General features: G+C 36.8%; 1 protein-coding gene across 5 annotated transcripts in view; it reads left to right on the top strand.

The window, feature by feature from the left end:
• Positions 1-12760, top strand: part of RC3H2 (ring finger and CCCH-type domains 2) — a 47726-nt gene extending 34966 nt beyond the window's left edge. For 3 of the 5 annotated variants that reach the window (XM_045845998.1, XM_045845996.1, XM_045845997.1), the window contains exons 11-21: positions 74-288; positions 893-1323; positions 2558-2728; positions 4644-4790; positions 5118-5331; positions 5566-5650; positions 5914-5995; positions 6086-6220; positions 6475-6582; positions 6678-6826; positions 7430-12760. In XM_045845998.1, the coding sequence (XP_045701954.1) occupies positions 74-288; positions 893-1323; positions 2558-2728; positions 4644-4790; positions 5118-5331; positions 5566-5650; positions 5914-5995; positions 6086-6220; positions 6475-6582; positions 6678-6826; positions 7430-7628 (1936 nt within the window). In that variant the 3' untranslated portion in view covers positions 7629-12760. The remainder of the gene's footprint in view (positions 1-73; positions 289-892; positions 1324-2557; positions 2729-4643; positions 4791-5117; positions 5332-5565; positions 5651-5913; positions 5996-6085; positions 6221-6474; positions 6583-6677; positions 6827-7429) is intronic. The other 2 variants (XM_045845999.1, XM_045846000.1) reach the window with 2 other exon arrangements.
• Positions 12761-13685: the final 925 nt, after the last annotated feature.

Raw genomic sequence — 13685 nt, 5'->3', positions numbered from 1 at the left:
ATTCCTACTGAAGAAGACTTAGGAGTCATAGACAGTGATTTATCATTTGCTTTTTCTTAAATTTTATTTCCAGTAAAATTGGTTCTCCACCCAAGACTCCTGTAAGTAATGTAGCGGCTACCTCAGCTGGGCCTTCTAATATTGGAACAGAACTGAATTCTGTGCCTCCAAAATCCAGCCCATTTATAACTAGAGTACCAGTATATCCTCAGCATTCTGAAAACATTCAGTATTTTCCAGATCCAAGGACTCAGATATCCTTTGAAGTCCCACAGTACCCACAGACAGGTAAGTAATTTTAGATAATTCTAAGGATAAAAACTAACATACAGAAACTGCCCTAAGAATGTGTAATTCTACACACAAATAGCTTTGAAGTTCTCATTCTTATGAATCAAATATAGGGTCCATGGATGAGTTTCAAAGAGTTCTGTAAATTCCCTGAAATGATATGCAAAATGTTTGGTTTATATACATAGGTGTAATTTTGGAAAGACAGTGCACAACTTAGATAAATTTTGAAAGAGGCTTTAACCTCGGCTTCCAACAAGGTCAGGAATCAGTGCTATAACTGTAATTACTTAATTCAAAACCTGTGGCAATAGATGACCTAGAAGGAACTTTACCATCCATCTGTTAATAGCTCTGTCATGTGTTTTTAGAGAGCAATTTAACAAAGTAATGAATGTTAATGATTTTCACATAGTTGTCTCTTAAACGGAGATAGTAACTATAGAAACTATATGTACGTTCTTTCAAAGGCAGGGGAAACTTAAGTAATGTCAAAACTCATTTTATTTTCCCACATTAAAGACTACTTTAGATTTAAACCATTATAAGATGTTAGATTTTACTAAGATTATATTAAATGTTCCTCTTTTTAATTTTCAAGGATACTACCCACCACCTCCAACAGTACCAGCTGGTGTGGCTCCCTGTGTTCCTCGCTTTGTGAGGTCCAATAATGTTCCAGAGTCTGCCCTCCCACCTGCTTCTATGCCATATGCCGATCATTACAGTACATTTTCCCCTCGAGATCGAATGAATACTCCTTATCAACCTCCTCCTCCGCAGCCATATGGACCAGTTCCTCCAGTACCTTCTGGAATGTATGCTCCTGTGTACGACAGCAGGCGCATCTGGCGTCCACCTATGTACCAACGAGATGACATTATTAGAAGCAATTCTTTACCTCCAATGGATGTGATGCACTCGTCTGTCTATCAGACATCTTTACGAGAAAGATATAACTCTTTAGATGGGTATTATTCAGTGGCTTGTCAGCAGCCAAGTGAACCAAGGACAACTGTGCCTCTACCAAGGGTAAGTGATGATGGAAATAGCAGTGCTGTAATGTGATGGTTAAGAACCCCATGTCTGACATCAGACCACCCAGGTATACGAGGTCTGTCCAGAAGGTATCCAGCCATATAATATGAAAAATAGAGACATTTATGGAAGAAGATACAAGAAATATTGTACATAGGACAATGATGGTGCCTCAGTTCCCTTCAAAATAGGCACCTTGGGACCTCACACAGTTCTCCCAATCTCCATCAGCTTCCACATTGTATTTTCCTGAATCTCATCAATGGTCTGAAATCTCTTCTCTTTCAAACATGGTTTTAGTTTTGGGAAAAGCCAGAAGTCACAGGGCACCAAATCTGGGCTGTAGGGGAGCTGAGTTACCAGGGTGATTTGATGTTTTGCCAAAAAATTCTGCATAAGATGTGATGTGTGCATGGGCTCGTTGTCATGATGAATCTGCCAACCACCAGGTGCCCATAGCTGCGGCCTTCTGAATCATCCGAATAGTTTCCATGGAGGAATGTTCAAGCTTAACACAAACTTTGATGCAGATTTGTCGCTGTACTTGCTCAGTCATTTTGAATGTGACGGCCACACAGTGCACATGCTCACTCAATGGCATCTGCCACCCCCACTGACTAGTATAGTGAAGTCCTCATTGTTCACATATGCATATTCCGGTCCACTCTCCTTGGCTGCCAGGTTATGTCAATGTCGTGCAAATAGTTCTCATTATATTAATAGTGGCTGGACTTTTTCTGGACAGGCTTGGTATATCCTGGCTCCTCTACTTATTAACTGGGTGATTTATGGAAGTTACTTGACTTCTCTCAGTTTTTTTGTCCGTTTGATGGAAATAATAGTAATACTTACCTCATGAGGCTGTTATGAGGGTTAAATCAGAAAAAACAGAGCTCTTAGAACTGGACCTGATACATTATTAATGCTCAATACATGTTTGGATAGGAAATTGATGGGAAGGTAAAAAGCAATCATCAAAATATAGGAATGGGCTCTATTTTCAGTATCCCAGCATTCACACCAAATAACTTCCCAAAACCCTAAAAGCGAGTGCTCATATTTTACTTTTAATGTAACTTGACCTTTCATTTAAGTGTATGGAGAATAGACTCGGATGACTTCTCTATTGTAATTTTTTTTTAGTCTCCAAAGTATAATAAATTGTTTACATTATTTCCCCAGAACTGCACCCTACATGATTAAGATTGTTTCTTTTATCGCCCCTTAGGAACCCTGTGCTCATTTGAAGACCAGTTGCGAGGAACAAATGAGAAGAAAGCCAGAACAGTGGGCACAGTACCACACTCAGAAGGCACCTCTTGTCTCTTCGACTCTTCCTGTGGCAACACAGTCTTCTACACCGCCTTCTCCTCTGTTCAGTGTCGACTTCCGCACTGATGTAAGAAAGGTTTTGGTCACTCAATGTTTCAGGGGCAGGTCAAACAGCAGTCTTCAGAGCACTGAGCTGCACCAGGGCTAGCTATAGTGGGTATTTTGCAGTGTCTTGGTGTGCAGCTGAATTTAGTTCAGTCAAGTTGAGTATGTAAGGACTAGGGCTAGATGTTATGGATCTCTGAAGACCATGAAGTCACAGTGGGGGTTTTTTTTTTCTGTTTTTTTTTTTTCTTTTTTTAAGATTTTATTTATTTATTTTTAGAGAGGGAAGGGAGGGAGAAAGAGAGAGAGAGAAACATCAGTGTGCGGTTGCTGGGGGTCATGGCCTGCAACCCAGGTATGTACCCTGACTGGGAATCGAACCTGCGACACTTTGGTTCGCAGCCCAAACTCAATCCACTGAGCTATGCTAGCCAGGGCTCACAGTCCTTTTTTTACCAGAAATTCAAAATCTTTTCAGCAGTATAGTTTTCGTTATTTTTTAATTTTTATTAATAAGATTTATATCTGCCATTTATTGAGCCTCTGCTTGTGCCAGGCACTGTACTAAGCATTTACATAATGTTATTTAATTCTCACAAAAACCTTAGGGGGTAGGTGTTCCCCATAGTTTGTAGGTTAGGATCCTGCTCAAAGAAATTAAGTAGTTTGCCCAAGTAACAAGTTCGGCCTGTAAGTAGCTGAAATTTGAAACTTGGTCTGAGGTGTTTCTTCCCTACTGGACAAAGGTGCGGATGGCCTGCTGTTGCAGCACTGTGGATCGTCGTTCTGGTCCTTGCAAAACCAGTGTCTGTGCCAGGGCCATTGCAGTGCCCTGGTGTTTTCAGTACTGTTATATTTGGAGCGCACCATTAATTTTGTTTTTTATTCCTCTGGTTTATTCTCTATCCCTAGAGGTTCTAACATAAAAAATTTTTAAATCTCTTCATTGTGAAAACTTTTAAACAAAAATAGAGAGAATAATATAATAAACCTCTATGTCCCTTCACCTGGCTTCCACAATTATCAACTCAGTAAACCTTATTTCATTTGTGCCCCTTCTTCCTACTGGGTTATTTTGAAGTAACTTTAGATATCAAACATTTTCATGCATGAATATTTCAGTAAACCATTGAATTTTTAAACTAGATCCAAATTTGTCTCATCAGACTTAGATTTCTTCAGACCAGGTAAACATCTTGACAGCAGAGGGATAGGTTTGCCACTTGCTTGGTAGAAAACCGTGTTTATGTGTTTTATGCTATGCTTTAGGAAGTAAGAATTTCCCTGAGACTCAGATCTGCTATTAGTTAGTAATATGACTTGGGATAAGCAATTAAACCTTTTTGGCCTGGAGTGTTCTTAGCTATGTAATTAATAAACTGAATCTAATGATTCTTACAACTTTATTATTCTTGTTTTACAGTCATTCTTGGAGTCTCTTTCAAATGTATCCAGTTTTCCTTCTAGTTTCAGGGCCGCCTTTGAATTCTTTTTGTTCTTTATTTAATGCTGTCTTGTTTATCAGTTATGTTTCCTTATGCACACACATTATTCTTTTCTCAAAATTATAAACTACTTTAGGACATGGACTGTAATCTATGTGTGTCGATGTCTGCCTGTTTCCCTTTTCTTTTAAATTCATTTTATGAAGCACCTCATATCAATTAATAGACATGCTATAAATTATTTGTTGATTGGTTTTAATGGTATCAGTCTGGGGTTCCTTATGAGCACTTAAATATCAAAGTAAAAAGAGAAGGCATTCTATTTCTATTAATAAATCATATAAATATAAATAGTAAAAGTACTATTTGTTTTTTATATTAGTTCTGAAGGTTTAATTCACTGGTTCTATACTAGTTACTTAATATTAGTTACAAGTTTGTAAATTTAAGTTTCTTACTAATTGGCTGTGCCTTTTTCTTTTTCTAAATCAGCTGTCTGAGAGTGTGAGTGGGACAAAATTTGAAGAAGATCATCTTTCCCATTATTCTCCCTGGTCTTGTGGCACCATAGGCTCCTGTATAAATGTCATCGATTCAGAGCCCAGAGATGTGATTGCTAATTCAAATGCTGTGTTAATGGTATGATTCAGGGGCCTGGGAGGATATTTTGCATGTTGACTCAGATTTTAGAATGGTTGAATACTTTCATCTTCATTCTTGCTATATAACTCATCTGTAAGCAGCAGAGTTATATTTAGGTAAGTCTGAACTAAATCAAATTTAATGTTTAAATTATTTGAGCTCAGTTTGGTGGTTTAAAATAGATGTTAGATTATCATTGAGATCTACAGCTAGTGTTAAATTTACCAGAAAACTTAATTCCATGTCATTTGAAAGCACATGCTTATAGTACTAGCTGAAGTAATTGCCAACAGTCCTTTTACTGATTTTCTTTGGTTTATGCAGGACCTAGACAGTGGGGATGTTAAGAGAAGAGTACATTTATTTGAAACTCAGAGAAGGACAAAAGAAGAAGACCCAATAATTCCTTTTAGTGATGGACCTATCATCTCAAAATGGGGTGCAATTTCCAGATCTTCCCGTACAGGTTACCATACCACGGATCCTGTCCAGGCCACTGCTTCCCAAGGAAGTGCAACTAAGCCCATCAGCGTATCAGGTAATCCACTAACTAAGCCTCATCTGATATGTTCTAGCACTGCATTTAGTCCCCATTTTGTGGGGTACAGAACATTTCCCCCCATTTAACAACCACCGTAAACTCCGAATTAAATGGTTTAGCCAGGAGAACATAAGGTGGAAAAAATACGGATCTTTTTTGAAAAGTATCTGTTTACGTCTATATCCCAATATTTTACTTTTCTGATCACTGTTTCTTTCTACATTTCTATAGATTATGTCCCTTATGTCAGCGCTGTTGATTCAAGGTGGAGTTCTTACGGTAATGAGTCCACATCATCAGCACACTATATTGAACGGTAAGTTACTCATACTTCTTTAGGGTTGTCTCTTCTCGGACTTTTATGTATCCTTAGTGTACGGATTCTGTACCCAATTGTTCATAAAGTGTGCTTTGCTAGTTTTAGCCATGTAACAAACTTCTGAAGTTTTACATTTGGAATGATGACTGAAACTTTCAGGGTTCATCTATTACATGAAGCATATATAGTATATAGTCATTACTGCTTTAGTTGCTTCGCTTATTTCACTTTTATTACAATAAACATGTTTCTCTTTAAAGGGACAGATTCATTGTTACTGATTTATCTTGTCATAGAAAGCATTCCAGTACTGGAGACCTTTTAAGCATTGAACTTCAGCAGGTAGGTTCTGTGACACTCAGCTTTGACTTAAAAAAAAAAAAAAAAATAGGATGGTGGTTAGAAGCCAACTTTCCTTTTTTTTCCTTGTAGGCCAAGAGTAACTCGTTGCTCCTTCAGCGGGAGGCCAATGCTCTGGCCATGCAGCAGAAGTGGAGTTCCCTGGATGAAGGCCGCCACCTTACCTTAAACCTTCTGAGCAAGGAGATTGAATTGAGAAATGGAGAGGTAAAGAAACAGAACCTGTCAGCTGGATGCTTAATGTATTTGTTTGCTGCTGCTGCATGTAGATTTATGCCCTTAGTGCATCTTAGTATACCTTTTTCTGATCGATGCTTGCTTTTGAAACTTAACAATAGCACTAAAATCGTGGTCCCAAATTTCTTAAATACTTTAGATCAATCACTGGCATTCCCACTTTAATTTAAAAGGGAAGCCCCAGTCTCCACAGGTATAAAAATCAGTATTTTTTTAAATTACAGAGTGATTATACAGAAGATGCAACAGATACTAAGCCTGATAGGGATATTGAGTTAGAGCTTTCGGCACTTGATACTGATGAACCAGATGGACAGAGTGAACAAATTGAAGTAAGTACCATAGTTAGATATTTAGGAAGCTTTATTCTATTGGCAACTAAAGTAAAATACTTTCATGCTGAAGGATTAACATTTTATTTTCTTAGGAGATCCTGGACATACAGCTTGGTATCAGTTCTCAGAATGATCAGTTGCTGAATGGAACAGCAGTAGAAAATGGGCATCCAGTACAGCAGCACCAAAAGGAGCCACTGGAGCAGAAGAGACAGAGTTTAGGTGAAGACCATGTGATTCTGTGAGTGTTCTGTAGACAGAAAATCCATAACCATGAATACTTAGAACAAAATAGATGCAGTGTTAAATTCATTGTTGGCTCTTTTTTATCCTATGAAGGGAGAACCTTATATTGTAGGCAATGATTGGGTCAGTCTGGATTTTTAGGAGAGTAGAGCTGAATTGGAACTAACAAAGTGGTCCATTTTAGTAGCCCGAAACTTGCTTTTTCTTGAGGTAAAAATTAGTCTTTGTGCTCCAGCATCAGGTTATACTCGTCAGTCTGGTGGCCAGACTTGCAGACTACAAGATGGAGGATTAAAACCTACATGTAGGGTTTCCCTTTCTAAAAACCTTGTTAAGATTTTTGTGGCTCTAATATTGTCATTTTGTATATTACTGCCAAAATATGGGCTAATCTTGAACTTGTTAGTCTGAAATTAATCAGTGTTTTAATTTTTTATTTTAATTTTTGGAAAATATAACTTTCTTAGTGATCTCTGGTAATTTTTAGTGTCAAAAAGATATGCCTTTGCTAGAGGCTCTTAAAGTTTGGTATAGCTTTTTACCTATGTTTTAAGTTTTCACCTGAAGCTAATTTGTTTTCAATGTCATTTTTTCTCAGGGAGGAGCAAAAAACAATTCTGCCGGTAACTTCTTGCTTTAGCCAGCCACTCCCAGTGTCCATTAGCAATGCAAGTTGCCTCCCCATCACCACATCTGTCAGCGTTGGCAGCCTCATTCTGAAAACTCACGTTATGTCTGAAGATAAAAATGACTTTTTAAAACCTGTTGTTGCAAATGGGAAGATGGTTAACAGCTGAAAGGAGGTTCATCTTTCAAATTTGTGACCATACCATGGAAGCATTTACACTAGCTTTTTATATATATAATATATATATTATATAATGTATATTTTTTTTAAAAAAAAGATATTACTGGGGGCATCCAGTTCCTGTGGACTCTTTGATACTTCAAGCCCTCTTGCATTAGCATTATGAAAAAAAAAAAAAGAAAATTTACTAGGGTAACACGTTCACTTTCCAGAAGTGATTGGAATTTGGACATTTAACTTAAGCTTCAAGCAGCTTTTTATGAGTTTGTAGCAATCCGGTGCAGTAACTGAGCCATTTCCTATTTTAAATGGCTTCTGTAGAAAATTAACAACTCAGTTATTTAACTAGCAGGATCCTACAATGATACATCTAGTGAAAGTAGACTTAATTAACTTATTTATTTCTATTTTATGTTTCACTAAGAGAAATTTCCATCTCATTCCAGCTGCTTTATTTATCTTTTTCATGGGACTTTGCATGATTTTTTTTTTTTACTTTGAAGAGTGGAGTTAGATGTTCTTACCATAGAATTTTGCAGGGTTATAAACTAGCTTTCTTTACTGCATTATGTGTAGGAGTGTGGTGCAGTGCTTTTATCTGTAGCATTTAAATTTTTTTTAGTTTTCCATTTTTCAAGAATAGTTTCTGCTTTGTTAATATTTACATACAGGCTACTTGTTGAAATAATTAAATATATAACCAAGTGCCTAAGTCTTTCAGCTGATGTACTAGATATTAAATTCTCCTAAGTTATGCAGAATCGTTTTTACAATTTTGATAAATTATGCACTAATGTAATGGCAGTTTTTTAAAATGCAGATTTAAGCCTGTGCATTATTGAATCTGATGACTTGGCAAAGAATCAGGTGCTTTCAGCTTTCTTGAGAAAACCCTGTATGTAGTATTTGCACTGACTAACAAGATGGTGTTGCTGGGTTTTTAATTTAAACTAATTACTTTGGGTGTTCATTACATTATCTTGGTTAAATATTGTTTATTGTTACTTCATGTTGGGGTTTAATTTTCCCTTTTTACTGACTGTTAGGTTGATAAGACTATGAACCATGTAATAATAGAACATTGGCTAACCTTTATTCATACTTAAAAACATGAATAATTTCTGCCCTGCTAAAATGTGACTGGAAAGTGTTTTGACGTGGCATCTGAAAGTATGCAGTATGTTCAACCAGGCATGCCCCAGATCTGTTGGAGGTAGTTTAGTGAAACCTAAAATTTCAGTCAACATTTGAAAACAAAAGCTGGGCATTCCTTTCTGATCTTACTTATACTCTGTTTTTTTTTTTCCTGTTTCTTTAAGATTAGTTTGACTTTTATTATTATTTTTTTAATTAACTTCTGTGAAGTTGTTTACTCTGAAAATTGTACTGGAACATTTTAAGCCAAGCTGATCTTTCACCAGGTGTACTGTATGTAAGGGCTTTTCCTGCTAGCAAAATGCTTAAACAGGATCATGTTATTGGTCGTCTGAGCTATTTAGTTGTTTTACAAAACCACAGCATTGTATCAGATAAGATTTTGATAAAAAGTTTTGTGCACATTTCCAGGGGCGGGAGGGTTAACATTTCCCTGAAATTTCTTGATTAGAATGAGTAAATACTGGTGTTTGATACCTGTCTTAATGAACATGCTCATAAGGTGACTGATAAGTTGTAAATATACCTGAGAAACAAAGGGGTAGTTTTGATATTCTGGTATCAGTATGGAAGATCTTACACGTTTATTTAATACTCAAGTGTATGAAGATGTTTGTAACATAACAGCACAGTAGCCTTGACTTAGTTTCCTTCGGTTAGTACTGTACCTTTTTGCCATGGCCAGTGCTCCCTGTCCCTACAAAGACATTTATTTATTTCACTCTGTAACCTGAAATGAATAGGAACAAGAGTTTTAAACCATGTTGCGTTAACTTATTCTGACATTATAAATTAGCCTAGGATATTACAGGAACATGATTGTTATATAATTTATATCAGAACCTTTCTATAAATACGTGCTTATTACATTTGAAATGCTTCCAATGTACTTTATTTGCTGTTTGTATTTCCAAAAAGGATATGCAAACCATAATGTCTATTTCATGGATATTTAAATAGTGAGATCTTCCATGTTGAAGGTAATGTATTTTTTTTTAAGATTTAAAAATTGCTATTTTGTTACAAAATAGAGACCTATTAACAGTTTGAGAGCTCCTTATGTGCCCTCAGGGAAAGAACCCTCTGTGCAACAGAACTACGCAAAACATCTTCAGCACGTTCTGAGGGTGAATATATACTACATAAATTGATCTTGTGTATTTAACCATATCTTTTTAATTTTAAAATTGAGATTTTGAAACGTGGTTGTGCTCTGCTGGAGGGGGTTGGGATAAACTGCTTAGGTGTTTGCCTACTTGTCCAGTGAAATTACATTTGCATCAGTGTATGTATATACCTGCCAACCTTATTGGTATGTCTCGGAACATTTATATTAAAATAATGCTTGTCTTGCAGCAGGTGATCCCATAAAACAGTAACTCCCTGTTCTTAAAACCTTACTCTCATTCTAACAACATAGGAATTTTTCTGTGTTGCATCAATCTGTATTGCTTTCTTTATGTAGTAGCCATCTTCTGTTTTCTTGTGGTGGGTTTAGTGTGAAGTGAAGACATTGGTTCTCTGCCACTTTAGAAGAAAGTTCAGTGCATCTGATCTTTCCTCAAGATGGTAACCACTGATGTCACAGAGGAAAAAATACAACTCAGACATAAAATGTGACTTTAAAATTGGGGTCAGTCCCTGTCCTTTGACCCTTTTACCAACGTGTGATGTACATATGTTTGAAATCAAAGGGTATAAAGCAGTAGGAAAGGGAATTGGTGATGTTGGTACTAAATTGCATTATGTTGCCTATGTTCTAATTAGAAAAGCGTAGTCTGAGGTCTGGAAAATGGGAAATGGTGTTTTTTTTTTGTTTTTTGTTGTTGGGTTTTTTTTCCCCACTTTTTATGTTTTTGTTTTTCAATTTCTAAGTCTTATTCTGAAGTCCATGTGCCTCATTCAGATACCATGAATATAGCATCAGTAGGTCTCTTTTGTGGTCTCATTTCATTTTGTAAATTCTGAGAAAGTTACCTATGTATTTCATCTAGTTGGTACCTAAACAAAGCATCTAGCTGGTACCCCTTTACTGCCATGACTTACACTTTCAATACCATCTGATAAACCAGTGTCAGGCGTGAAAGTTGTGCATTGTAATTTTTCCAGAGAAGGTACTTCACTGGACCAGTGGCACTGATTTTTTTCCTAGTAGCTATTTACTCTCACAAGGGAATGATAAAAGAAACCTCCTATACTAGGACTGAAAATTTCCATTTGTGTGGATCTAGTCACTTTCACTCAAATTTCAAGTTGATGCTAAGTACAGGGTGGGCAAAAGTAGGCTCACCATTGATCATAGAAATGATGAATAAGTGTACATTCTACTTTTGCCCCACCCTGTTATATAAAGCACATTCCAATTTTATATGCAGCCTTGAGAAAATTATAGGATGCACAGCAGTTCATAGGAATTTAAAATGGGATCATTTAAACACTTGAAAACATTGTTTTAAAAACCATCTAGCTTGCTTTTGCATTTTAGACATTAAAGCCATGGTTGTCCTGTTAACGGGTGGAATTTGTGACCATCAAATTCAGCATGTGATTTCAACTTTGAGTCTGAGTATTTCTTCCCTAGTTTCTTCCAATCATTTTCTGAGCAGACTGTCACCAGTAGTGGTAACTAAACATTAAAGGGAAGAGTTACATTGCAACTACGTATTCGTTAACTGGAAGAACTTTTCTTGTGTTTTAGTGAATGAAGAGTGTTGGTGGGATCACTTACTGTAACAACTCCTACATGAGAACCCCTTCTGCAAGCAGAAAAATGAATATGCTCAAGGAGTATCCCATTTTCTGGATAAATTGAATAAATTTGCTAGTTACTTCTTTAGCAGTTTCCTTGTATCCCTTTGCTGGCAAGGGAATACAAGGGGTCAAGGTCACTGATCAGAATACTCCACATTTGAGTGGAGTCTTATTTTTACTCCAAGAGCAGTTATTCCCCCAAGTCTGAAATTGGTGTGTTTTTTTTTTTAAATAAAAATTTAAAAATACCCTCAAACCAGTGAACACAGACACTGGCTACACTTAGTACTGCCAAAAGCCAAGGTCATTTGCATATATTCCATCGATCTGTCAAGAATTAGGCCTCACTTTATAACCCAAGGCATGGAAGTGCATGCATTCTCTTAGCTGGGCAAACAATTATACTGTAGTTGTGATACAACACATGTGGCTTTTATTCGTACTGCACATATCCACTGTACAGCCACTTGGGAGTATCGTGGTTAGCTTGCAGCAACTGCTGTCTGCATTTATACTGTTTATTGCATATTCTTTTCCCTGGAAGTGAAAGAGAAATGTTTTTCTTGTTGCATTGATTACATTTTATAAATTTGCTTAGCTGGAAAGTTTGGGAAAAGAGGCCTGTTTGTCAATTGTACAACCGATTGTGAAGCTCTAGTGTGAATATTTTTACGTCTGTATTAGACATTTTCTTTGCAAATCTATTGTTCGATTGAAATGTAAATGAAATTAAAGATGGTGTACACCCATCATGTAAAAAGCAGGCACCATCTCTAAGATGGATTTAATGCTCATTTTTAAGGCATATACTCAGCTTCTATTTAAAACTATAATTTAAAATAATTCTGTACAATGAAATGGGGAATATATATGGGAATAAATTCTATTCCATTTATTTCAATTTGAATTTCCAAATTGTAATGTTTCCCTTTGTGCTATAGGAATAGGATTAACTGGGGGAAGGCTAGGACTTATAAGGCCTGTATATGGGGGGAGGGCAGAGATGGAACAATGAGGGTTGTGATGATAGTGAATAGCAAAGAGTGAATTCTGTGTGTTTTTGCTGTAGGACTGAAGTGAAGAGATATTAGCTTTGGCTGTTCACAGAATAGAGCATCATGATTTTCAGTGTTTGAGAGAAAATTGATGGAAAAAGTTTGCAGTACTTGACATGTATTTGCATGCACAAAATAAAATTATTTGTCCACCTTAAAAGTTGTTTGTTTAGTGTCAATATTAAGTTTATGGTGCATTTTAGTTATCTTGTTTCCTTGGTCTATTTTTTTGGCTCAACTAAGCTACCAGATACTAAGTAGAGATTTATCCATGTATACATCATTGGGAAGGATCTGAAAGAAATTAATAGACCAGAGAGGTAGAAATATTCCTTAATTCAATCGGTCACTTCATTCATTCAGTGGGAAATGAGGACAAAGATAGTACTAGCAAGTCAAGGTATTGAACTCACAGTATTTCTCTTAGTGGGAAAAATAGGGCAAATACACAAACAACTAATACAAAGTAATGTTATGCAAGTGTGAAGTCAGTTCTGTGGACTCTGAGCAGGTGAACAGAAAATGGCCTGAGTGAATCTAGACACCATGTTCACTGTGCCTTGAGTAAAGTTTTACTCATTCTCTCAGCTGATGTATTTTAAAACCCCTGTCTGTGCTGGTCTTTAAGGTTAAAAGTCAAATATGAGCCCTTTGGAGAGAGAGAAAGAAACATCTAGAAACCTGCAGTGTGAAATGGGAAAGACCAATCTGAATAACCAGCTCAGTGAACTGTCCCAGTGTGTGAAAACCCCGAAATGGAAATTATGAGGTGGGTAGTGGTGGTGGTGAGCCAGAGGAGGTGCTTTGAAAAGTGACCCTGTGCTAGACTTTGTAGGCTGAATCATTTCACCAAGCAGAGATAAGTGGGGAGAAAACAGCCCTTCACTATAGCTATTATGATCCTCCTTTTAAATTTGAGATGTTAACGTGCCAAAGAACCCCAAAACGAGAAAAATAGTGGAATTGCTCCACCTTCCACAAGGGGTGCTGCTGGTGGTTGGAACCTATTTTAGCCGTGAGTGTTACTGTAGAAGGAACGTTTAAGGAGCACTTCATGTGTTCCAGACACAGTAATAAGTGCTGTT

This window comes from Phyllostomus hastatus, unplaced genomic scaffold (assembly GCF_019186645.2).
Source record: "Phyllostomus hastatus isolate PE091 unplaced genomic scaffold, TTU_PhHast_1.1 phas_contig_495, whole genome shotgun sequence".
Taxonomy (NCBI): Eukaryota; Metazoa; Chordata; class Mammalia; order Chiroptera; family Phyllostomidae; genus Phyllostomus; species Phyllostomus hastatus.
This window is presented reverse-complemented; position numbering and strand designations above follow the sequence as displayed.